Here is a 27,568-nt window from a genome sequence, read left to right as displayed (position 1 = left end):
TTAGAACTCTCTATCATTGTTGAATCTTTAATTTGAATCGACATTATGCCTAATTTGTGCTGATTAAACGACAAGCTTTAATTATTGGAGAAATGCTAACCACCGCGCAATGAGCAGTGATTACCGTTGATTCATAAATAAATAATGTATAATATGAATCTTATTTACATGGCCCTTGCACATGTTAAGAAAATAATAAATGATGTTTTAATTTTCTCCACCTCTATAAAAATAGGAAAATGTTATAGATCTTAAATAATATATTAAATTTTGGACCAAATCTCTTATATGGGTGTCGAACTCACACAGACTCACATGTGTGTGGGTCTCACACCTACGTGAGAGATTTGGTAGAAAATTTAGTAAATTATTTGGGACATCTAGTATAACTCTAAAAAATATAAATGTAAAAGGGATATTAATTATGATGTTATTAAAGAGTTAATTTTTTTTTAGTAATGTTAGGGATACCAAATGTTCTACCAAATAAATTACTAAATGTCTCACATAGGTGTGAGGTATTCAATTTTGTTGACCCTACACCCATGTGAGACATTTGATCATTTATTTGGTAGAAAATTTGATACCTATAGCATTTTCTATTTTTTTTTATATGTACATAAATACCTTTGTTTTCATAATACTGTGTTTAGTTGGGATTTGAAAAGGAAAAGGAAAAAGTTAGGTAAAATATAAATAATATATATATATATATATATTTATATATTTCATCTATTTTCACGTACCTTTTTCTTTTTCTTTTCTAAATTTCTCCCCAATCCTCTAACTAAACACAACGTAAGACTATTTTTTTAAGCTACTATTGCATATGATAAAAATAAAAAATAAAAAATAAAAAAATAAAAAAACTATATGTTTATATATTTAACGTTCTAATTTAGTGACAACCCCACCAACATTTATGATATATTTGAATTTTAAAATATTATTTTATGTTCCAAAAAATATCATATGAAAATAATTAGTGTTTGATTTTGATTTTTATTTTTAAAGTCACCAAACTAAATTTTAATTTTTTTGAAAAGGATATTAAAAAACTCAATCAATATATATGTATATATGGAGTTTGATAAAATATTAGTACCAATGAGGATGAAAATAATATAGAACATATTTGAGGAAAAAAAAAGATATTTTGGTCTTATTATTTTGAAAATAATTTATTACAAAAAAAAAAAGAAAAAGGTGAAGAAGACAAAAAGAAAAAAAGAAAAACAACAATAGTATTTCGGCCTTATTATAAAAAATAATTATTTAATTTGGACATTATTTAAGTTTTAGAAATGGGGCAATGCTAGAGACCACTAAAAGTGATACTCTAAAGCAACCACTAATGATGTGGTATCCACTTTTTTTATAAAAAAAAAAAAGACACAACAACATTGTGGCAGTGGGCGGGACCCATTGCCACATCATTAGTGGTGGTACTAATTAGTACTCCCACTCATTTTCCTTAAAGATTAAAGCCAACAAGTTGTATTATACCAACTGTATCCGAGAAGTTATTGATTGTTTATACTGTGTTTGGTTGAGAGATTTGAGAAGAGATTTAAAAACGAAAAGAAAAAATATAAGTGAAATGTAAATAAAATATATTTACATTTCACATAATTTTATATACATTTTTTCTTTCATTTTCCAAATCTCTTTTCGAATTCCTCAATCAAACACACTAGGGTAACATCGTGGAGCTCAACATGTATTGTGATTGATGAAAATGATGAAATTTTCAATTTTGTATTATTAGCCAAGTTGGGCAAGTTGAAAAAAAGTAAAAAAGTTATTACTATTCACCAAAAGTCAAAAAGTACTGTTACACAACTCTCAATCTTAATTTTTCCCTACACACTAATTTATACAAACTTTTAATATATATTTTTTCATAAAAAGTCAAAAAGTTAACCTAAATTTTTTTTCTCAACTTTTTAATCTAAAAATTCAAAAAATATACTTATTTAAAAGATCCTAAAGAATCCCTCCATTAAGAAGCACCAAAAAAAAAAACATAAAAATTTATGATTGAACTGAGATATAACCACACGACATTCTAGTCAACCAATAATTTATTGTCAGTCCTTTGTGTTGGCATATCCTAACATCATGAGCTGTTTTACAGAAGCAATAGCTAATGATTGTGTGCCTAGATGTGCCGTTATAATACTTTTCGATGTTTCTTCTGTTAGTAATGTTATGTATTGTGAGAATATAGTAATATTATACACTTTGAAAAAAATATTTTATAAATATTTTGAAAACAAAATGTATGGATAAAATATATTTTGGTTATGACTCATATATACAAAATTTAAATCTATATCTTATATTTTATTTTTGGAGGTACACAATTTTTCTGTCAAAAAAATTTATATTTAAAATTTGAATGTTTGAATTATATTCATTTTAGACATGACCTGTAACACACTAAATTTAAATTACACTACATATATTTGAATTCTTATCACTTTGATGAGTATTTTAGGAATTTTGGTGTAATCTTTTCAATATTTCATATGAAACAATGCATTTAAAGGAAGTGTGTGCATGCTATATTAGAGTGTTTGTAGCTTTTTTTATTATAGTTTATGAGATAAAAAATGACTTAAATAAAATACCATTTCAATTGAATTTAACTGAAATAATTTCACCTTAATGGAATACTATGCTACAATCTCATAAACTTTTTTTTCATGAGATTGATATTATTTTTCATACAACTCAAATGTTATTTCGCCTTTATACATAACATATCAAATTCTAATTCTAGGATAATATTACAAAATAAACAGGGGAAAGAAAAATCTTTATGCATTTAGCAAATAATTATTTCCCCCTTAATTATTATAATATAAACCAAGGACTCAAATCAAGCTCATGATCAGGACAGCTTCAGCATTAATATGAATAATCACAAAATCAACATTTGCTAAAACCATCCAAGTTGGGGAGCTGGTGCAGGAGCAAATATAGAATCATTAAATATCCCTGCAGATAAGCAAATCAGTAAATGTATTAGTATCGACAATACAATCATATATTTGTTGATATTAGACAATAAGAGGACAATAAAAATTTAAAAAGCGATATGGTAGTACTAACCACATAACAAGAGATTTTCTGGTGGTGGTCGCTCCTTGGTAGGGTTGGAACTATCGTCGTAAACCCTAATGTAGAACTCTTGGCCCATATACCAATTTTTGTGATCTCAAGTTCCACATTCCTGTGTTGTCAAGGTACACATAAACTGCACTCCACCCTTTCGGGTATACTTGGGTTGTATATGGAACAACAGGGTCCAAGAGGTTGAAAGCACTACGCGATGCCCGTGTCCACTGTCCATTTCCAAACCTAAACATATTGAGAATGAAACAATTCAGGTATCCCGATTAGGGGCGGAGCTAAGATTTACATCCAATTGAGGCAAAATCTCACCTATAATACCTATGATACACTAAATTTTTGGTATTTGACAGTTGAAAGAAATAATTTTCAAATGAGACAAAAATAAAATCTTATAGGGAAAATTAAGGAAAAAAGAAGCAGCAAACTACAACTATATTAACACAATGTGAAAGATTAAAAGACAAATTAAAGAGACCACATATATAATTTGCTGCCCTAAATATTTTTTAAACCTATTTTAGTGGCAATTTTGGGAAAAGTTTGAAAACCCATATGTAAAAAATACAAATTTCCAAACCTATGGTTCAGATGAATTATATGATAAGTATAGCAGTAAAATAACCCCACACGCACCAAAAAAAAAAAAAAAAAAAAAAGAGCAAGACAAAAAGTCAACTCATTCTCTCTACTTATTGACATGTCTTTTTAAAAAAAATTAAAAAATAACTAAAAATATCAATTTTCAACCCTTGTAATGAAAATTAAGAAAGTTTACCCAACCACAAAGAATCCAAAACTATCCAAGTGCCAAGAATCCATGACATCCAAATCATTCATAAACACAATTTCTAGCCACCCTTTATGGATCACGGACACCACGAAGACTCCGTATGCAATAGCTCCATTCACAGAACGGGTTGGAAATGCATTGAGCTGGTACACTGACAACCCGTTGCAAAAATAATCAGCGAGTTTCAATGGTGTATCTACAATAAGATACGACACATTGTTGACGACGTAGTGTGGGCAGCCATGGATTTAAGTTTCTGATCCATGGAGGACGAAGGTTGATTAAGGCCGAATTGTACAACATTGAGGTTGTTAATTAGGATCTCTTAACTTTACTTGCTTATCAAACTGTATATTTTATGTGTGTTTAATGTCAATCAGGTTGTACATAGTCGGAGCACAAAATGGGCAAAAAGACAGAATTTGGAGAGAAAACAGATTCTCGCCTGTGCGTTGACTTTTCTGGGAAAACGGGCACGATGTTTTAAACCTGTTTGAAAGACAGCAGAAGTATAAATAGGCAAGAAAAATGTTGGATTAGGGTTCTGAAATTGATTTTTGCAAGGAAAGAGAGGTTAGGGTTCCAAGAGGTGATTTTCTCCAAAAAGCTTGAAGGACACTTCCATGGGGTCTTCTTCCTCATCTTCTTCCTTTTCCTACTCCTCCATGAGTGGCTAGTCTTCGTTTTTAGGATTTTGATGAAACCCTAACCATGTAATTAGGTTTTCTTTTTATTTTTAATTATGTAAAGGTTTGAACAATTGCATGGTGTTTTAGAAGTTTCATATATTTATTTTCCATTATTTCTTCAAATATTCGGTTTTCTGTGATTGTTGAATGCTTTCCATATAAGAGTTTTCTATTCTTTCACATTCAAGGTATAAGACGAACCATATTACGAGAGACGAGTCGTGTCACTACCTTAGTTTAGAATGAACAATTCGTACTACTTGAGATAGTTCGTGCTCATACATTGAACGTGATGATTTTCTTGTTAAATGCTTTGAACTTGTAGTTGTGAAGCATTATTCTATTCAAACCATAACGTAATTGTTTTCAATTTGAAACCCTATTTATGTAACTAGTGGTGGACTCATTGCCCTTGGTTTTTCCCCAAATCAGTAAATCCAATTTTATTTATAATTGATAATTTAATTACTTAATTTAATTTATTTGTTATTAAATTAGGTTATGAACAATCAATCTTTTCATCAAAATTAATTTAGGAATTTAACAATTAAATTAGTTTAATTTCACAATTATCCCTGTGGATCGATACCTAGATTTGCCATTATTCTAAAAGAAGTTGGTATAATTTTGCGTTTAATTTTGGTGTGTGTAACGACCCATCAAATTTTGGCGCCGTTGCCGTGGACTTCCGACGAAATTAATTAATTTAAAGTTATATTCTTATTTTAATTTTTAGTTTAGGATTTTATGCTTTCGTGTTGCCAAGTGTGCAGAGGGTTTGAAAGCGGAAGCTATCACTGAAGTGCAAGTGGAGCCAACCGAGCTTTAAAAAAAAAACAAACAAACCGCAACACTAAAGTACTTAAAAAAGAAGCAAACACTTGCAAGCAAGGCACGAAAGTGCTACAAAGAAAGACAAAGCTCAATTAGAGGTTGGAGACAACGTCTACACGTCAAGCACCTGCAAGACGAGTAAAGCGTTTTCGTTAAATCGCTGTGAGTATTTCTCCCTTTGGTATTTTGCTTTCATACTTAGTGCACAGAGTCGGAACTTAGTATGTGTGTGTGTGTAAGTAGTGTATGCACGGGCGCCGTTCTTGTTACCCTGAATTGTGAAGTTTGGACCTTGAACTAGAAAGGACTTTTAGGACACTTAGAGCCTCTGCCCGTGTTCCTAGGCTTGAATATTCATATCCATATCCATACTTTGATCCATTAGAGATGGAAAACCCAAATGTCCCGAATGTGCCCAACCGGACCCTTAAGGATTATTTCACATCCACTGCATATATGTCACCATCATGCATCCAATTACCCAACACCACTGCTGCTCATTATGAGATTAAGTCCAACACCATACAAGTGCTCCAATGTTTCCATGGACTAGCTTATGATGATCCTTACAAACATTTGAATGAATTTCAAGAAATTTGCTCGACAGTGAGGATCCAGAATTTCACAAATGAGGCCTTAATGTTGCGATTGTTTCCATTCTCATTAAAGGATAAAGTCAAACATTGGCTAAATTCCTTACCTGCTAATTCAATCACAACTTGGGACTAATTACAGCAACGGTTCTTGGAGAAGTACTTTCCCATAGGTAAAACCAACCAACTTAGGCGAGCCATCACTAATTTTGCTCAAATTGATGGCGAGCAATTTCATGAGACGTGGGAAAGACTTCATGATCTTCTCTAACAATGTCCCCACCACCAAGTGCCTGATTGACAACTTATTCAAACATTTTATTATGGCTTAACTTTGTCGCACCGCCAAATGGTGGATTCATCATGTAGTGGGACATTCATGTCCAAAAATGATGCCGATGCATGGCAATTGTTTGAAAACCTAAGTGATAATTCCCTTCACCATGCCTCCGCAGCCCGATAAGCCCGGCAACCAATAGTTGAAGCCCCAAAGAGATGGGGAATTTATGAGGTCGGCCAAAACCTAGAGTTAGCCTAATAAGTAGAGGCATTGTCCTGCAAAATGGACCAATTATTAGCTGCAGGACATGCCCCTACACAGCAAGATCAGCCTCAATTTAATGAGACATGTGCTATATGTGCGAGCCCTGCTCATGACTTAAGTGATTGCCCTTCGACATCACAATTTCCGGAGTTAGTCCAAGAGCATGTGAATACGGCTCAAGGATTCTCCAACCCGGGTAATGACCCATATTCCAATATAACTCCGGATGGAGAAATCACCTCAATTTTTCATGGAGACCTCCTTCACAAGGCACTTCTTACAATCCTCCACCACCAAGGCAGAATTTTAATAATTTTGCCAACCAATCATCCTACCGACTACCGCAACCTTATCAACCCCCACAACCGTACCGGCAACCACAACCCTCGCCTGTTCCTCAAGGTAACTCGGCCTTTGAGACTCAGGTGTTAGAAGTTCTCTCAGAACTTACGAGGTTAGCACTAGTAGTTCACTCACATACTCACTCCATTGCCAAGCTACAGAACCAATTGGGTCAAATGGCTAACAACATGAATAGGAGAGATGAGGGAAAATTACCGAGTCAAACTGTGGCTAACCCTAAGGGACAATACGGGGTAGAGAGTTCGGGTGGGAATGGAAAGCACCATGAACAGGTGCAAGCGGTGATTACTTTAAGAAGTGTGAGGAAGTTAGAGCCTTAGTCAGTTGCGTCTGATGCAACTGGAGCTAAGAAGGGTGACCACGGTAATACACCCAATGAGAGCAAGGGTGAGGGGGAAACACTTAAGAAGGATGACTTAGTCCCTAGCACTTCATATGAACCCAAGGCACCATATGTGTCTAAGGCACCCTTTCCCCAATGCCTTGATACACCGTCCCCTTTTAATAAGAAGGCGGCATCCATGGAAGCAATGATAGAGGTTTTTAAACAAGTAAAAATCAACCTCCCCCTGTTGGAGGCCATTAAGCAAGTACCCTCCTATGCTAAATTTCTGAAGGACTTTTGTACGCAAAAGCGTAAATCTAGGACGCATGTGTCCCAAAAGGTCATACTCACAGAGCAAGTAAGCTTCATCTTATTGAATAACACACCCCCTAAGCTTAAAGACCCGGGTGCCCCCTACCATTACATGCATTATAGGGGACCATTTCATTGATAGGGCCTTATTAGATTTAGGGGCTAGTGTCAATTTGTTGTCGTACTCTATGTACGAAGAATTTAGTCTTGGTGAGTTGAAGCCCACTACTGTTACTCTCCAATTGGCTGACCGGTCCCTCAAAGTGCCACGTGGCATGATTGATGATGTGCGAGTAAAGGTTGATAGGTTTTACTTTCCTGTTGACTTTTTGGTGTTAGATATGGAACCGATAACCCGTTCTATGAAATAAATCCCGGTGATCTTAGGTCGACCTTTCTTGGCTATGGCCAATGCATGCATTAATTATCGTACTGGGGTTATAAAAGTTTCATTTGGTAACATGCAAGTGAAACTTAATATTTTCCAAGCATCCCAACAACCCCATTAGAGAGAGGAGTGCTTATTTGTGGATGTTGTGGATGGGATTGTAGAGGAAGCTTTGTCCTCCATTCTTGTAGAGGACCCTCTAGAGGCTTGTCTAGCTCATTTTGGGTTCGAAAATTCTGATATTGACGGGTCGGTTGAGGAGGTGAATGCCTTACTTAATGCTTCTTCTACACCGGATTTTCCTCCATGGAAAGCCTGGTTTGAGTCACTTCATCCTCTGTTGAGAGAGCCCACCATACCGTCTTTGGTCACACTACTTACAGTTGAGTTGAAGCCACTCTCGGCCACACTCAAGTATGCATTTTTAGGGCCCCAGGATACTTTACCAGTTATCATTGCATCTGACTTGACTACAGAGCAGGAGAGTCAATTAATGAATGTTCTCGTGGCACATCAGAGTGTTAGAGGGTGGTCAGTGGCTGATTTAAAAATGATAGATCCATCCGTGTGCATGCATTATATACACCTAGAGGAGGACACCAAACTTTCTCTTGAAATGCAACAGAGACTTAATCCTAATATAAAAGAGGTGGTGAAAAATGAGGTATTGAAACTATTAGATGTGGGTATTATATACCCCATCTCAGATAGCAAGTGGGTGAGTCCCACACAAGTGGTGCCCAAGAAATCGGGCATCACTGTTGTTGAGAATGAGAGATAAGAGTTAGTCCCCACACGAACCACTACTGGGTGGCGAGTGTGCATTGATTATAGGAGACTGAATTCCTCGACTAGGAAGGATCATTTTCCCTTACCTTTTATTGACCAGATCCTAGAGTGGTTAGCGAGGCAGGGTTTCTATTATTTTCTTGATGGCTACTCAAGGTATAATCAAGTCCCGGTGTACCCCGCTAACCAGGAAAAGACCATATTCACATGTCCTTTTGGCATTTTTGCTTACAGGCGCATGCCCTTTGGGCTATGTAATGCATTGACGACTTTTCAACGGTGTATGATGGCCAGTTTTTTCGATATGGTGAAGAAATTCTTAGAGGTTTTCATGGATGATTTTTCGATGTTTGGACCGTCTTTTGATGAATGCCTTAGGAATTTGACTAGAGTGTTGGAACGATGTACTGAGGCAAACCTAATTTTGAGTTGGGAAAAGAGTCATTTTATGGTTCGTGAGGGTATAGTGTTGGGACACATTGTGTCCCCTCGAGGTATAAAGGTAGACAAGGCTAAGGTTGACCTCATTGAAGACCTTCCTCCATCCAATTCTGTGCGTCAAATTAGGTCTTTCCTCGGGCATACAGGTTTTTACCGTAGGTTCATCAAAGACTTTAGTAAAATATCACGTCCTTTGTGTAGTTTACTTGTTAAGGACGCGCCTTTATCTTTGATGAAGCATGCTTGAAGGCTTTTCAAACACTGAGAATGGCCCTTACCACCGCCCCAATCATGAAATCACAGAATTGGTTACTTCCCTTTGAAATCATGTGTGATGCCTCAAATTATGCTGTTGGGGCTGTGTTGGGTCAAAGGGTCAATAGGGCACCATATGCTATATACTATGCTAGTCGCACTCTCTCGGATGCACAATTGAATTACACTACTACCGAGAAAGAGTTGCTAGCTGTTGTCTTTGCCTTAGATAAATTTTGGTCCTATCTTCTAGGTTCCAAGGTCATAGTCTTCACTGATCATGCCGCTTTGCGGTATTTACTATCAAAGAAAGAGATCAAACCTAGGTTAATTCGATGGATTTTGTTGCTTCAGGAATTTGACCTAGAGATCCGAGATAAGAAAGGATCTGAGCATGTGGTGGCAGATCACCTCTCCCGAATCCTTGTTGAGTATACTAGTGACCCTCTTATTTTGCATGATTCGTTTTCGGACGAACAACTCCTTGAGCTGTCATGAGCGAACCCCCCGTGGTTTGCACATATTGTGAATTACTTGGCCATTGGGCAAGTTCCTCAAAATTGGTCTAAGCAAGACAAAGACCGATTCTTTTCACAGGTCAGGTATTATTTTTAGGAGGATCTGGAGTTGTTTAAATATTTCTTCGACCAAGTGATCCGACAGTGTGTGTCGAAGAGTGAGGTGCATGGCATTCTTACTTTTTGGCATTCTTCTGCATGTGGCGGTCATTTTAGTGCGTTGGGAGTGGGGATATGATTGAGTCCATTGCTTTGATGGACCCTTTTTACAATGATTGAGAGATTGATGTCTTGTTCTCTTTTCTTTCCTTTCTATTTTATTCTATTTTTCTTTGTTTTTGTTATGCTTTATTTGCGTCTAGGAGACTTTAAATCCTCTAAAGGTGTAATTCCTTTGGTGTTCGCCATGCCCGAATGGCATCTGACGGTCTGGTATAGCCACCTAACTGTGTTTGTAATGAGTTCCTAGGAGACCAACTGAGGCGATGAAAACTAGAGTTCGAATGACAAAGCCTAGAACACAAAGGTTTGGAATTTCCGAGACTAGAGTCTGGTTTAAATACCCATGAGTGTGGAGATTGCTTCAAAACCACCCCGGCTTGAACTCTGTATGGCAGCCCCATAGGTCGAGTTAGCTTTATGCGCCTCGATTCTGGATACCGAATCAACCTAGTTTGTCACCCTGTTGGAGAATAGGGAAAGTTACAAACACTGTTAGGGAGAAAAGTAGTACCCGTGGTTTTCTCTTGAAGATTATACCTTTATTAAACTTTTATTTGTTTGCAAGAGCTATTCTTATTTTGATTGTAAAATTAAGGTACAAGTTGGGTTAAAAAAAAAAAAAAATTCCTGCACATGCGGCACTACCCACTGCACGTGTGGAAAAATTTCATCCCTCAAAAGTGCACACTACTTTAAATGCAGGTGCGGAGGAGGAGGTGCGGCCAAAGACTGAAGCCATTAATAGAAAATCTTTTGAACCTGGCCAAAAAGTGTGGCTTCTTAACTCCAAATTGAGACTCTTTCCGGGTAAGCTTAGATCAAGGTGGGATGGTCCCTTTGTGGTGATTGAGGCATTTATTCATGGCACCGTTGAGGTGCAAGATCCAAAGAATGACCACACTTTCAAAATGAATGGCCAAAGACTGAAGCCCCATATAGAGGGAATTGGGAGTGGGGATATGATTGAGTCCATTGCTTTGATGGACTCTTTTTACAATGATTGAGAGATTGATGTCTTATTCCCTTTTCTTTCCTTTCTATTTTATTCTATTTTTCTTTGTTCTTGTTGTGCTTTATTTCCGTTTAGGAGACTTTAAATCCTCTAAAGGTGTAATTCTTTTGGTATTCGCCATGCCCGAACGACATCTGACGGTTTGGTATAGCCACTTAACTGTGTTTGTTATGAGTTCCTAGGAGACCAACTGAGATGATGAAAACTAGAGTTCGAATGGCAAAGCCTAGAACACAAAGGTTTGGAATTTTCGAGATTAGAGTCTGGTTTAAATACCTAGGAGTGTGGAGATTGCTTCAAAACCACCCTAGCTTGAACTCTGTATGGCAGCCCCATAGGTCGAGTTAGCTTTATGTGCCTCGATTCTGGATACCGAATCAACCTAGTTTGTCACCCTATTGGAGAATAGAGAAAGTTACAAACACTGTTAAAGAGAAAAGTAGTACCCGTGGTTTTCGTTTGAAGATTATACCTTTATTAAACTTTTATTTGTTTGCAAGAGCTATTCTTATTTTTATTGTAAAATTAAGGTACAAGTTGGGTTAAAAAAAAATAAAAATTTCCCACACGTGCGACACTACCCACTGCACGTGTGGAAAAATTTCATCCCACAAAAGTACACACTACTTTAAATGCAAGTGCGGAGGAGGAGGTGCGGCTTGCGCACCACACGTGCAGAATGTTGTTCTTCAAAAAAATATATATATATATCCCGCACGTGCGTCAATTATTTGATTCCACCAATTTGTCTTATGCTTTGAAAGCAGGTTCGCGGGGGAAATGCGGGGTATGCGCAGGGTATGGGTCCGCACGTGCGGCGTACACTAACGCACATGCAGCAATTCTTTGGAAAAAAAAAACCTACAGATTTTGTTTTGTTTTCTTCTATTATTATTATTTTTAATTTTTTTACTTATTTCAAAATAAATAAATAAATTTTAAATAAATAAATAAATATGCAATTATTTTTATTTACATATATATAAAAAAAATTAAAATAAAATATAATAAAAATAAAAATCACATTTTATTTATTTATTTATTTTTCTATTTTCGTATTTAAAAAAATAAAAATAAAAAATTGACCTCATCAAAACCTAACCCACTTCTCTCACAATTACTCACAGATTTTGTCATTCTCTCTCTCTACCTCTCATCTTCTATCTCTATCTATCTTTCTCTCTCTCACAACCCCACAAACCCACCAACTCATCACACTCCACGATTACCAACCCTTCAAAAGAGAACTCAAAGGGTATAGGTACTTTTTAGGGTAATTAGATATTATAACACAACCCGAGGGGATTATATTCTAAAGAGAACTCAAAGTATTTAGCAAAGTAGATATCATAACACAACCCGAGGGGATTATATTCTAAAGAGAACTCAAAGGGTATAGGGGGTTAACATACGACCGAGCCCCAATAGCACAAGGCTGTCTTCTACTGTAGGCTTGACAACCATATAGTGATCCGGATCACCATGGATGGTAAATCTGAGGTAATTATTATTAGGATAGACGACATCTCTGGTGAAGGTTTCAACTAAAAGTGGCGATAGGGTGTATCTTCCGGCCTTGATGCTCTCAACCCTCCTTTCTTCTTCCTCACCACCATCTCATCGCCGGTATCACTATTTCCTCTCCAACTGTCAAATCTCCGGCGACCACCATTTTTTTCCGGCGAATCATCCTTCTTGCTCCATCTTTTTCCACTCTTTTAAGGTAACTTTTCCTTTTTGTGTAGATTTGTGGATGTAGGAATAGATATATAGAGTTTTTGTTTTTGTTTGTTGTTCATCTATGGTTCATCCTTTTAAAAAAAAATTGCTGTGAAGAAGATGACCTTCGCATGTGCAGCCATCTACGACGCACGTGCGGTCCAATACCAAAAAAAAAAAAAAAAAAAGTTTATTTTTGTTTTGTTTTGTTATTTTTATTATTTGGCTTGCTTACCATAGTTTAGTTCATGCAAATAATTTCGTTCTGATAGTTTTAATTATTCAATCATTAGTTACTTAAATAAAATAGCCCTATTTTAAAATAAATAAATAAAATAAAATAAAATTCCTGCTTAGTTTTTTATTTACTTCATAGGTTATTTGTTTATTTATTTAGTTTCTTATTTTTCTGTTATTTTATTTTTATTACTTCATTCTTTACTTGATAGTTTAGTTTATTTAGATAGTTTAGTTCTATTAGTTTAATTATTTAGTCATTAGTTACTTCAATAAAATTGTTATTTTAATTTAATGTCGTTTTTATTCATTTATTTATTTCTTTTCGTTTTTATATAAATAAATACAAAAAAAAAACAAAAAATAAATAAATTAAGGAAACATTTAAAAAAAAATGATGAGAATTGCATGTGGTACATCAGTGGGCAGACTTGTGCTTTAATATTTTATTTGATTCTCATGTTGGTTTCACGTGTATATGTGTCTATTGTTGGTGTGTGCAAGACATGAGTCGACGGATATCCGCCCAGGCCTCCAAAAAGGCAAGAGGTTCCACCTCCTCGGCGCCACCGCCGCCACTGTCACCACCATCCTCACCACCACCATTGGGTGACTTGCCACGGCCGGAGTGGGCTTCACGCTTGCTTCACAAGCTCACGCAGTTCAACATTTCATATTTTCAATGTGACCCGACCACTTCTTGGGCTGTTGAGTAACTCCAACTCCGGTAACAATTGGGCCTTTGCACTATGATATCGCCCACTTATCCTCGTCTGGTACGGCTCTTCTACCAAAACTTGTATGAGTCACTCACCGAGCCCAGACTGATGTTCACCATTGATGGTCATCTCGTCACCATCACCGAATCCATGATTGCTGACGCGTTAGGGTTCTTCTCCAAGCCGAAATACCAGCCCTTCCTGGAAGTTGAGGACCAACAATCCATACACAGCCTCATCCAACAGCACTTCCCAGGGGCCCACGGTGACACTAGTTTCTCATGCTTGCGGCGGAGCAAGCTACCTGGCCATTTGTTATTCATTGATTCCATGGTCCATTAGAATGCCCTTCCACTTGGGCATAAAGTTGAGCGCCGCTTGGAGTTTGTTCGGGTCTTACACGGTTATCAGCATAGCTATCAGGTCCCGCTTGAGCATATCATATGGATGCATGTGCGGAAATCTCTACGAGAGGCAATTCGGCCTAAACCTATGCAGAACTGTAGACACCCCATTTTTTACCATCCTCAAGACTTGGACGTCACCATTTGAACACTCGGTGATCATCCTTGTTTGTGTTCATCTTGAGTTCCCAGAGGCCTCGGCTGCGCGCCTTGCCTCAGGATCTCTCGACTCGATCGTTTTGTGTCTGGTTTTGCACCAAACACTTGTGTTTTTGCTTTGGAGGGTAGGGAATGGCTTTTGGGACACCCCCACACTCCACCGGCCATGGCTTGAGGCCACCGGCTGTGTTATGTTGCCATCGGCCAAATGTGATGGCCGGCCGGCCAATTTGACTGCCGGTCGGCCACTTTGATGGCCGGCCGGCCAAATGTGGTTTTCAACAGATATTTCTGTAGACAGTTGGCAGCTGTCATTCCAGGCCATACCCCAGCCCATGCCTGGACGTGGGACTTTTGAGGGGGCTGCAGATTGATATATCTATATCAATCAAGCTCTTTCAAAAGAGAGGAGATATACAAGAGGAAGAGGAGGAGATATACAAAAAAAGGAGCAAAAATCTCCCTCTCTCTCTACATTTTTCTGCCTCTCTCTAAGGTTTAGGGCTTGTTTGTGCTCAAAAGTGCATTTTCTTTGCACTTTTGCATACAAACACCTAGTTCTCTACTCCCTTTATTGAGCTGAGGTCCTTGAAGGTGATTTTTATGGTGATTTGAAGCCTTTTCTTGGTCCAAAAGTTGCTGATTTGCTGCTGTGCTTCAAGGGTGAGCTTTTACCTCTTTTAAGCCTTGTTTTCATAGCTTGTTTTTCCATATTTGCAACTATTTTTGAGCTTAACATATAACATAGAAAAGTCTTTTTTTTCAGTGCTCTAAATAGTTTGTTAAGGGTGTTTTAAGCTTTGGGGTTGTTTTACCCCTCTTAAGGCTTGTTTGGCCCTTGTTTTGTGCCATTTCGGTTGAGCTCCGGGACTATTGTGTTTGGGCCTCCTCACCACTGAAATCTTGAGGGATTTCAGTGATAAGGATGGTGCCTTGAGGTCCTAGGAAGGAGAGGGCCACCCCCTCTCCTTGTTGTCCTTAAAAAGGGCCATTTTTAGCCTCTTGAGAGAGCATATAGTTTGAGTGTGTATTGACCATGCCTTGACTGATTTTCATGCTTATTATGTCATAATATAGCATTGTTGTATGTTGGTTTGGACACACCTTGCATGCCTTGCATACATGTCTTGTAATGCCACATTTTGCCTTAACATGCTTTAAGTGTAGACCCTTGTTCTAGCATGATTTAGGCTTAGCTTTGTGAAGCTTACATGCATATTTTGATGTGCTAAGGGACTGTTTTAGGTCATTTGAGTCATTCATGTCTTCCTTTGTATAGCTACCATGCAATCCCTCTTGAGTGCCTTAAGTTTTGGCCTCTCTAGCATGCATTACTTGCATTGTTTTAGTGGTTTGGAACCACTTACCATGTTATTTCAGTCCTTATAACATGCTTGTATGCTTGCCTTCGATGCCTCTTTAATGCCTTGAAAGCTTGTGTTGTATGCTCCATGTTTAGCCTCTTTTGCATGCTTCCATGTTTAAGCCACTTGGATACCATCTAGGTGTTCCCTTTACATGGTCTAGGCCTACCTTGAACCTGTTTTAAGCCCTCTTGGCCTTGTGAGGCTTGGTTGGCTTGGCCATGGTTCAAGTCTCCTTGACTAGCTTCAAGTACTCGGACCAATTGTATGCTTTGCTTGTTTTGATTAATTGGTTTGGCACCTCTCTTTCATGCAATTTCAGAGCTTATGATACATGCCATATGCCCATCTTTGTCTTCCTATTAAGTGTGCTTAAAGGTTGCTTATTTGATGTTCAAGTGTTAGCCCATTAACATGTGCATGTGTGTGTGTGTGTGTGTTGGTCCTCATGTTTGAGCACTTTGGCCACTGATTTTGGCATGCTTGCGAGCTATCCTAAATTAGTTTAAGTCCATCCCCTTTGCTTGATTGTGTGCTCACCCTGTATGTTTGCTTGCATACTTGCATATTTGCATTGCATTGCCATGTTGTATACTAGTTCACATGCTTAGGATTGCATTGCATGAGTATGCATGCTTGACCTCTTTAAGTGAGTATGATAGAGGTTGAATTTAATTTGTTTGATTATATGAATTACATTCCATATCAAGATGCACACTTGATTTTTTGAGCCATCATGCATGGAAGTGCGCGATTGGTGGTCCGAGAATCGAAGACCATATCCCTTTGAGTCATAAGTATGATAAGAGGTGTGATTGGTGCATACATTGCTTGAAATGCATTGCCATGCCATGTTTTGTCCTCTGCTGCTGTCAAACCAGTTTTTGCAGGAAGATTTGGCTGGCCGGTAGTGTTGAGTGCCGACCAGCAAAGAGTGTTTGACCGAGAGTATAACGTTTAGCCGATGACCATTCTAAATGGCCGATGATGATCCCACTCAGCCGGTGGTGTTCCAAAACACTCAGAGAAGCAACCTTGGGAGTTGTGCAATTTTCAGAGAAGCAGAATAGTCAAAGCAGAGGCAACTTGTGCATGATAGTGACTTTCCGAGCGGAGCCGAGCGCGCATTGCATTGGGCCCTATTCCCGAGGCCATTTACTGCTTTCATTGGATTAGTTAATTTGTTAATTAATTAATTGGTCTGTAATATTTAATTAGCTTGTAGGTTAATTAACTTGTATTATTCTTTCGGTCCCTCTAAGCGAGGGCAAATCTGTAATAAGTGTGGGTGCGTGTGTGCATGTCTTCCAACCCCTACTTTTTTCTCCCTTTTATTTACCTGCTTTGATGGTTAATAGTAGGACATGTTTACTTTAGCATACCTTATGCTATGCATGCGTACATCATTCATTAGTCTTGCATGCACCAGGCTCGGCGCATCATACTAACTACATAAGTATTTCAAATCTAACTTGAATACATGCTACTTGTGCATTTTCACATGTCATTTATAGACTAGCCGAGCCTACTTTAGTGACATCCCGTATGCGTTGCATTAGGCATTTAAACATGGACTTGGATCATGCATGATTTCTAACATGTTCTTGTTTTTGCTTGGAGTACTTGGTAAGCATTTATGCTTTAGTACACCGCATGCGTGTGAGTGTTGCCATAACAGCATGATTACCATGAAGCTAGCTGCTTATGTGATATAACTGCTTGAATGCCTGTGGATGGAGGTTGAATTACCTAAATTGGAATAATGCATTAAAACTGTGAGTTTTAAGCCCACTAGATAGTGGCAAAACCATCTTTTCTAAAACCCACTCGAGGATGGCAAAACCTGCATTTTAGCCTACTTGCGAGTAGCAAGCCATCTTCAAAGCGAACATTCAATGTTTTGTTCCAATTTAGGCGATTTGGTCTATACTTGCTTGCTGCGCGCATAACATAGTAATTCTAGGCTAATAAATGGAATAAGAACACATAACGTTTTCAAAACTGGATATCATGGTTAGTAGAGGCCGATCTTCGGATCGGGCGAGAGGGGGTGCTCATAGCTGACCTTCTCCAATCGTACCCAAGTTCCCGAGTCGAGACAACTTTGGTAATGACGGACACGTGGCCTTTGGCACCGAGTCAGGGTTTCCTAAATTCCCCCATAAAAAATATTTAGGTGGCGACTCTGTATCTGGCAAAGCAGTCCATGTTTGGCACTTCTTTTCAAAAATCTGTTTCTCAAAACGATTTGCCGGATTTGGACTCTTTGGTTCAGATTAAGGACCGTGACACAAATTGAGCCCGAACTGTAGCATGAGGCCCGAGGGTGCGTCTACAAGAACCTGCCTTGGCCATTGCCATTTGCCAACTTGCTCACACTTGTGTTCGAGCTGAACGGCCTCCCCATTGATTTGAATGAGGAGATTGATAAAGCTTATCCGACTTTAGGCCAGCGGGAATGGCAGCATAGCATATCTCGCATCCCGCAGCAAGTTGGTGCCCCGGTTGATGAGGCCCAGGACCCTGTCCACAACCAACCACCTCATCCTTCCTCCCTTGTGCCTCCCCAAGGGGACCCATTCTATATGACTCGCGGGGAGTACTTACAGCTTCAGCACTCTGTGGATCAGGTCCACAGTACTCTTCGTGATCACCACAGAGTCTCATGGGGTTACGTACAGATTTTCAGGCGCATTGAGACTATTCTCAGGCGGCCTTCGACCAGCTACACGCCCGCCAGCTTAACATCAGCAGTTAGTTGCATCACTGCAAACTGACATTTATACATATCGAGAGTTAAGCCAGCAGCGTTTCGATCAGCTCAGCCAACGAGTTCAGGATGAAGCCTTTGAGACACGATCTTTGATGAACGCCTTGTTTGCCCAACATTTCCCGCCATCACTGCTACCGGATTCTCCCTAGTACCGGCCTTTATTCTGTTTTGTCTCTTTTATTTTTCTTGTTAGTTATTTCTTCTTTTCATTGAAAAAAAAAAAAAAAGTGTGTGAAGTGTGTGTCTGTTACTCTCTGCCTACCTGGATGTGCATCTACAATTTCTGGTAATATTCTCTCATTTCTCTTTACTTTTCCATTGAGGACAATGTCATATTCAAGTTGGGGGATGAGGGTTATATTTTCTTTTGTGCATTTCTATTTGGCTCAATAATTCATGCTTATACCTATTTCATTTGATTACATTACTTCACTTGATGTGACTTGTTGCTAGTAGGGTGATGATATTTTCACATGTTAATTGGGGAACATAGTAGACTTGTATGAAAAGGGTTTATTGGGTAAACACTTGCATGTGATGTTTGCACTAGGAGAGTTGTTTATGTTTGTGGTATTAGTACACTTGTCATGAGTATGCTAATTCACATGAACACACTATCATAGTGGTGACCTCTTTATTATAATCCCTGGTGTACATCATTGATAATGGCTAGAGTTGCAGAAAATAATAAATGAGGAGCCAAGATTCTTAAAAATTAAAAAATTAAAAAAAAAAACACTTGACTTGTTTGGGTTCGTAGCCTTTTTGACTTGAGTTATTAAACCCGTATGGGGTGTTTCTACACCTAGTGCCCTAAAACAATCTGGTTTGGGAGTCATTGGCCCAATACTTGCTACATAGGTTAATTAGAAAGTTTAAGGGACTTAGACATTGCACAATTAAGGAAAAATAAGAAGAATAACTTGCTCGGATTCGTAGCCTTTTCAACTCGAGTTATTAAGCCCGTAGGGGTGTCTTCACACCTAGTGCCCTAAAATCGTCTGGTTTGAGAGTTATTGGCCCAATGCTTGCTACATGAGTTGATTAGAAAGCTTAATGGATTAGGACATTGCACAATCATTAAAAAAATAAAAAAATAAAAACTTTTGAGAATCTTGGTTGCAACAGTTTAGTTTTCCTGTATATGTTGGGTGTTATTATGAGTTACACTGGGCTATTACAGTGGACAATTAACTAATATGGAGATTGCACTTTACACCGAAGGTACTAATGATTTGTCTACTGGCATGCACAAGTACAGGGAACTTTACTTTTGTATTAACTGAATTATGGTTTTGACTCAATAGGTTCCTTCAAGCTTATCCACTGTGCCTTTAATGACTCATTATGTCTCAATATCACACTGTAGTGGCACATAAGTTGATTGTTAGGTGGAGTAGTGTGATTAATTGTTGTTGAATATATATGAATATGTTAATGTTTGTGGGTATCATTTCTGGAACCTCTCACAAGACTTTACTCGTCCACTTGAGATAACTCTGTGGTTCAAAAGCTTGTTGCACATGCTAAATGCAACCGTTTTCCCACGAAAGAGGAAATAGTTAGATTTTGTTTTATTTTATTTTATTTTTATTACTTGCTTGAGGATTAGCAAGTTGTAAGTTGAGGGATGTGATTAAGGCCGAATTGTACAATATTGAGGCCGTTAATTAGGATCTCTTCACTTTACTTGCTTGTCAAACTGTATATTTTATGTGTGTTTAATGTCAATCAGATTATACATAGTCGGAGCATAAAATGGGTAAAAAGACAGAATTTGGAGAGAAAATAGATTTATGCACGTGCGTTGACTTTTTTGCACGTGCGTTGACTTTTTTGGGAAAACAAGCCCGATGTTTTAAACCTATTTAAAAGACAGCAGAAGTATAAATAGGCAGGAAAAATGTTAGATTAGGGTTCTGAAATTAATTTTTTGCAAGGAAAGAGATGCTAGGGTTCCAAGAGGTGATTTTCTCTAAAAAGTTTGAAGGACATTTCCATGGGGTCTTCTTCCTCTTCCCACTCCTCAATGAGTGCTAGTCTTCTTTTCTAGGGTTTTGATAAAACCCTAACCGTGTAATTAGGTTTTCTTTTTTATTTTCAATTATGTAAAGGTCTGAACAATTGTATGGTGTTTTAGAAATTTCATATATTTATTTTCCATTATTTCTTCAAATATTTGGCTTTCTGTGATTGTTGAATGTTTTCCATATAAGAGTTTTCTATTCTTTCACATTCAAGGTATAAGACGAACCATATTACGAGAGACGAGTCGTGTCACTACCTTAGTTTAGAGTGAACAATTCGTACTATTTGAGATGGTTCGTGCTCATACATTAAACGTGATGATTTTTTTGTTAAATGCTTTGAACTTGTAGTTGCGAAGCATTATTCCGCTCGAACCATAACATAATTGTTTTCAGTTTGAAACCTTATTTATGTAATTAATGGTGGACTTATTGCCCTAGGTTTTTCTCCAAATCAATAAATCTAATTTTATTTATAATTGATAATTTAATTACTTAATTTAATTTATTTGTTATTAAATTAGGTTATGAACAATCAATCTTTTCATTAAAATTAATTTAGGAATTTAACAATTAAATTAGTTTAATTTTACAATTGTTCCTGTGAATTGATACCTAAATTTGTTATTATTCTAAAAAAATTTAGTATAATTTTGTGTTTAATTTTAATGTGTATAACGATCCATCAAAGGCCTACGACAGGGTCACGTTCGTTACGTTAAAAGTTCCTTGTGGGTTCGGCCTTGTAGCTCCCGTTGTCATGTTCAACCTATCGTCCATGGAGAAAATGTATCAGACTCTAAATAACTCTCCATTTATTTTGGCAGAAAATAATTTTTTTTTTTTTTGGTGTTTGATTGTAACTTTGAAGCTAATAGTGGTAGAATAAGATTAAATGCATAATTCTTTACAACATTTTATACTGTTTACTTACAATGGAAGTGGTGTGGTGATAATGGTGTGCCCATAGCAAAGACTTAGTGGTGGTGTGGTGATGATGAGGCAGCTACGACAGGATGAATGGTGGATCCAAAAATTATGCAAAGGAGGTGCTAGGGTAAAATTACTCAAATTTGGATAGGGCAAGAAATTTTTGATTATTTTTAGAAGGCCAAAATACTAATTTTTTTTATTATTATAAATACTTAAAATTGCATGGAAGTAATGATTTTTTTTTTTTTTTTGAAATTTGGAAGAACCAAATTAAAATTACATAAATTTTGAAGATATCAAAACGTGTATTTATCTTATAAATGCTTAAAATTGCATGGGATTATTGAAATTTTTGTGAATGGTGATAGTGTGGCTATTGTTGGCAATGGTGATGATAGTAGTGACAGTGACAGTGATGATGATGGTGATAGTAATGTGGTAGAGACAATAAAATTTTAAATGATTCATCCTACGAAAAACATCACCACTAATAGCACTAATGCATTAAAAAAGTAAAAAAAAAAAAAAAAAAAAATACAACTCAAAGACCAAAACATCACATCATTAATGGCGGGACCCACTGCCACCTAATTAGTGGGAGCACTAATTAGTGCTCCCAAACATTTTTCTTTTAAAAAATTAAATATCTTCTATCCAAAAAAAATTTAATTTCATAGAAGATAGAGAGAATGTTTTTCAATGCCAAAACAAGGCCTAAATTTGTATTTCAAAACAACCAAAACATGAACCATTATTACCTAATAGACTTAGCTTGATTGACTGAAAAGTCCATATCAAACGGGTCGGGTCCACGGGTAGAGGTCCACTTGCTAATTTGACTGAATTGGAATAGTATAACACCCCTCATGCCACAAGGGTGCCATTGATCAATTTTGGGGAGGCTACTATATAGTAGTCCTCTTCATTTTGATCTGCTGCGACAAGTGCAGCACTGGCGCTGTACTCGCTCTGCGTAAAGTTAAACCTTTTCTGAAAAATAATCATAATCATTAAAAACCCGGCTAACCCTAGCGAAATATAAAGAAAATTACAGAAAACTTTTAACTCATTCGGGTGTCGAACCACTTTCATGATCCGAATCGTTCGTGAAAAGGCAAACGAAATGGCCGCTGGAAGCCAACCAATAAGTAAAATCAATGACTTGGAGTCGTCTCCATAGAAAGCATGGTAGAGCTGAGCGATAATCGCTCCGCTCAACCCAACGAACCCCTTGAGGAGGCCCAAAACAACGCCGCGGCTCTCGGGGAAGTTCTTGACACAGGTGACGAGAGCGCCGGTGTTGGCGAAGGATTGGGAATTGGCGCCGATGCAAATGTAGAGACACATTTTCCAGATTTGGGGAGTGGAGATTTTTTTGGTGACAGAGAGCCAAATCATGAAGTAGCCGAAGAAATTGAGAATGGCACCGATGGAGAGGACGACCCAGGGAGGAGTGACCTCGTTGATGAGGCCCGATAGGATGCCGACGTTGGCGCCGAGGTCTTTGAATAAGCTGAGGAGGTTGAGGGTGGTTTGGTCGTATCCTAAGGAGGATTTGATTTCGGCGGAGTAGAGTCCGAACATGTAGGTGGCTCCGGCGGCGAACATGATGAGGAAGGAGGCGAATACCATGAACCACCGCCCTGTTAGGATTTGGCGGGGTAGGGATTTCATGGTGCTGACCATTTTATTGTTTCTATTTGTTTTGGTTGAGATTGAGAATGAAGTTTTTTTTTTTTTCCCTCTTTGCTTTTTGTGTTAAAAGAGCTTGGGACTCCTGCGCTAATATATATAGATAGAGGGCTTGGTCTTTCCAAATAAAATATATAAAAATCATATCTCTTATCTTTTATTTATCTAAATATAATAATAAAAAATTATAATTATTTCTTTTTGTCAACTCACATCTAAACTTTAATAAAAATTTATGATTATTTCTTTTTGTCAACCCACCTCACTATCTAAACTTTAATATTTGACGTGTACTTGATGCGTACTTGACCTCAAGAAAATAAAATTATATGACGTGTACTTGACCTAAAGAAAATAAATAAGATATTAATGTTTTCTGATATCACTGCTTTGACTAGAAAACATCAAGAAGTGTGTTGTTGCTGATCCTATCGTCACTGTAAAACCAGTCCCCGATGAGAAGATCAAATTTGGCTTATGGTTTAGGAAAGGGACTAAGATGACATCTCTGTTGTTGACTCGAATGGGTCCACATCCTCCAGCAGCCTTCTGGAAGTTGGTGGAAGGGAAGTAGATGAAACTGCCAATCTGATCTTTGACCTGGAAAACATAAGTTGAATTTAATAAATTTAAAAAAAAATAGTTGACAACATAAATGAAGAATTAAATTTAAAATAAATTTCCGAATTAAAATAAATTTTATATGTGAAACCAAAAAATTTGAATTTATCAAAAAATAAATGAATGGAGAATGAAAATCAATTAAAAAAATAAATGAATGGAGAATGAAAATCAATCGTTGGCAATGGTGATGATAGTAGTGACGGTGACAGTGATGATGATGGTGATAGTAATGTGGTAAAGACAATAAAATTTTAATTTAAAAAAATTAAATATCTTCTATCCAAAAAAAAATTAATTTCATAGAAGATAGAGAGAATGTTTTTCAATGCCAAAACAAGGCCTAAATTTGTATTTCAAAACAACCAAAACATGAACCATTATTACCTAATAGACTTAGCTTGATTGACCGAAAAGTCCATATCAAACGGGTCGGGTCCACGGGTAGAGGTCCACTTGCTAGTTTGACTGAAAAGTCCATAGGATCGGATTGGCAGTTTGACTGAAAACTCCATAGGATCAGATTGGCAACAACAACACACTTCTTGATCCTTTTTAGTCAAAGCAGTAATATAGAAAACATTAATATCTTATTTATTTTTTTTAGGTTAAATACACGTCATATGATTTTATTTTCTTGAGGTCAAATATGTGTCAAGTACGTGTCAAATACGCGTCAAGTATTAAAGTTTAGATAGTAGGTAAGTTAACAAAAAGAAATAATTATAATTTTTTATTAAAGTTTGGATGTGAGTTGATAAAAAGAAATAATTATAATTTTTTATTATTATATTTAGATAAATAAAAGATAAGAGATATGATTTTTGTATATTTTATTTGGAAAGACCAAGCCCTCTACGTATATATATTAGCGCAGGACTCCCAAGCTCTTTTAACACCAAAAGCAAAGAGGGAAAAAAAAAAAAACTTCACTCTCAATCTCAACCAAAACAAATGGAAACAATAATGGTCAGCACCATGAAATCCCTACCCCTCCAAATCCTAACAGGGCGGTGGTTCATGGTATTCGCCTCCTTCCTCATCATGTCCGCCGCCGGAGCCACCTACATGTTCGGACTCTACTCCGCCGAAATCAAATCCTCCTTAGGATACGACCAAACCACCCTCAACCTCCTCAGCTTCTTCAAAGACCTCGGCGCCAACGTCGGCATCCTCTCGGGCCTCATCAACGAGGTCACTCCTCCCTGGGTCGTCCTCTCCATCGGTGCCATTCTCAATTTCTTCGGCTACTTCATGATTTGGCTCTCTGTCACCAAAAAAATCTCCACTCCCCAAATCTGGAAAATGTGTCTCTACATTTGCATCGGCGCCAATTCCCAATCCTTCGCCAACACCGACGCTCTCGTCACCTGTGTCAAGAACTTCCCCGAGAGCCGCGGCGTTGTTTTGGGCCTCCTCAAGGGGTTCGTTGGGTTGAGCGGAGCGATTATCACTCAGCTCTACCGTGCTTTCTATGGAGACGACTCCAAGTCATTGATTTTACTTATTGGTTGGCTTCCAGCGGCCATTTCATTTGCCTTTTCACGAACGATTCGGATCATGAAAGTGGTTCGACACCCAAATGAGTTAAAAGTTTTCTGTAATTTTCTTTATATTTCGCTAGGGTTAGCCGGGTTTTTAATGATTATGATTATTTTCCAGAAAAGATTTAACTTTACGCAGAGCGAGTACGGCGGCAGTGCTGCCGCTGTAGTCGTTCTGCTGTGTTTACCGCTCGTGGTAGTTATAAAAGAAGAGTATAGTATTTGGAAGAGCAAAAAAGAAGCCCAACTCCAACTCCAACTCCAACCACAATCCATTGATTTGAAAATCGTAACCGAAAATCAAAATACAGAAACAATTTTGCCACCATCGGCGACCAGTAATGGTGGTGGAGAAGTACTAGTACTACCAACATCACAAAAACAGGCTGATTCTGATTCAGTTTCCTGTTGGAGAACCATGTTCCGGCCACCGAACAGAGGCGATGACTACACAATCCTCCAAGCGCTCTTCAGCATCGACATGCTGATCCTCCTCTTCGCCACCACCTGCGGCGTCGGAGGAACTTTAACAGCCATCGACAACCTCGGTCAGATCGGAGCTTCGCTCGGATACCCAAAACGGAGCATTAGTACTTTCATATCACTCGTCATCATATGGAATTACCTTGGCCGAGTAGTCGCCGGGTTCGTCTCAGAAATCGTTCTAACCAAATACAAGTTCCCTCGCCCACTCATGCTCACCCTCATCCTCCTCCTCTCTTGCCTCGGTCACCTCCTCATCGCCTTCAACGTCCCCAGCGGCCTCTACATTGCATCAATCATAATCGGATTCTGTTTCGGAGCTCAATGGCCATTGCTGTTCGCAATCATATCAGAAGTATTTGGACTCAAATACTACTCCAGATTATACAATTTTGGATCAGTGGCGAGTCCAATTGGATTTTATATACTCAATGTCAGAGTCACCGGACATTTGTACGATAAGGAAGCTGAACGACAAATGAGAGCGTCGGGGGTGATCAGGATGGCCGAGCAAGGCTTGAATTGTGTTGGGGTGGATTGTTTTAAGCTTTCTTTCATTATTATCACCGCGGTGACGGTGTTAGGAGCGCTTGTTTCGGTGCTTCTGGTAATCAGGACTAGGAAGTTTTATAGGAGTGATATTTATAAGAAGTTTAGGGAGGAGGCGGAGAAGGAGATGGCGGTGGCCGGAAATGGGGCGGCCGGACTGGTTTATTGTATTGGAAAATGTGTTTAAAATGATAGTGGAATGTAAAGTTACCAAATTGCCCCTATTGAATATTTAATTGGACATACTTGGTAATGGCCACGTGGCCACCATTCCGCCCACATTAGAAACGGAAATCTGCGTTGATACGTGGCCACATTTACGAAGCAATTATCACATGGTGCAAACAATTGAAAATGGTATTTTTCATATTAAAAGTAAAAATTGTATTTTTCATTGAAAATTGCCATATTAAAATTAATGGCTATGTTTGGTTCTAATTTTTTAAAAACAGTTTTCAGAAAATTCTATTTTCTTATTTTTCGTATTTTTTTGTTTTTACTGAATTTTTTTAATATTTTATGCAAATTTTTTACTTTTTAGACACACTTAACATAAATACATCTAAAAAGTAAAAAAATTGTAAAAAAAATCTTTTAAAAATTCACTAAATACCAAAAAATATAAAAAAAAATACAAGAATTTAAAATGTTTAAAATTTTAAAAATATTTACTAAAAATAAAAAAATACGAAAACCAAAAAACTCAATTTTCAAAAAACTTAATATAGAAAAAGTTTCGGCCTCAAGCACAGCTGCGCGCGAGCTGGACGTGCTGGCGCCAAACTAGTTTTTGTATTTACAACCTGACTCAAGACTTTTCCAAAATTGTTTCAAAAAAGCCCATTCCAGAATTTCCACATAAACACTTTAAAATACACACTTAAAAAACTCATAAAATAAATTTATCTCCCAAAGTTCTTGAGAAATTACAAAATTATCCAAAGTTTTTAAAAACTCCATTTTGGCCCCCTAAGAGTTCAAATAAGCTTGACAGGCACCTAAATTTTTTGAGAATTATTCCAACACCCTTTTTCAAGTTGCAAAAAAACCCAAGAAAATTTTGAACTTCTATAAACTCCCAATTCTGCGCTTACGGCTTCACAAATTGCCCCAAATCTTTCAAAGACA

The 27,568-nt window shown here is 37.6% G+C and overlaps 1 protein-coding gene and 1 pseudogene across 1 annotated transcript; one reads left to right on the top strand and one right to left on the bottom strand.

The window, feature by feature from the left end:
• Positions 1–2,944: 2,944 nt before the first annotated feature.
• Positions 2,945–23,237, bottom strand: LOC114321168 (monocopper oxidase-like protein SKU5; annotated as a pseudogene).
• A 1,539-nt stretch (positions 23,238–24,776) lies between these two features.
• On the top strand, positions 24,777–26,627 carry LOC114321169 (protein NUCLEAR FUSION DEFECTIVE 4-like). The gene is made up of 2 exons (XM_082919158.1): positions 24,777–25,697; positions 25,794–26,627. The coding sequence occupies exons 1-2, from the start codon at positions 24,819–24,821 to the stop codon at positions 26,625–26,627; spliced, it is 1,713 nt and encodes a 570-aa protein (XP_082775284.1). The 5' UTR covers positions 24,777–24,818.
• Positions 26,628–27,568: the final 941 nt, after the last annotated feature.

The sequence above is a fragment of the Camellia sinensis genome, chromosome 1, assembly GCF_055761805.1.
Source record: "Camellia sinensis isolate YWXY chromosome 1, ASM5576180v1, whole genome shotgun sequence".
Lineage (NCBI taxonomy): Eukaryota > Viridiplantae > Streptophyta > Magnoliopsida > Ericales > Theaceae > Camellia > Camellia sinensis.
The sequence above is the reverse complement of the archived record's forward strand: the minus strand, read 5'-3'. Positions and strand labels throughout refer to the sequence as shown.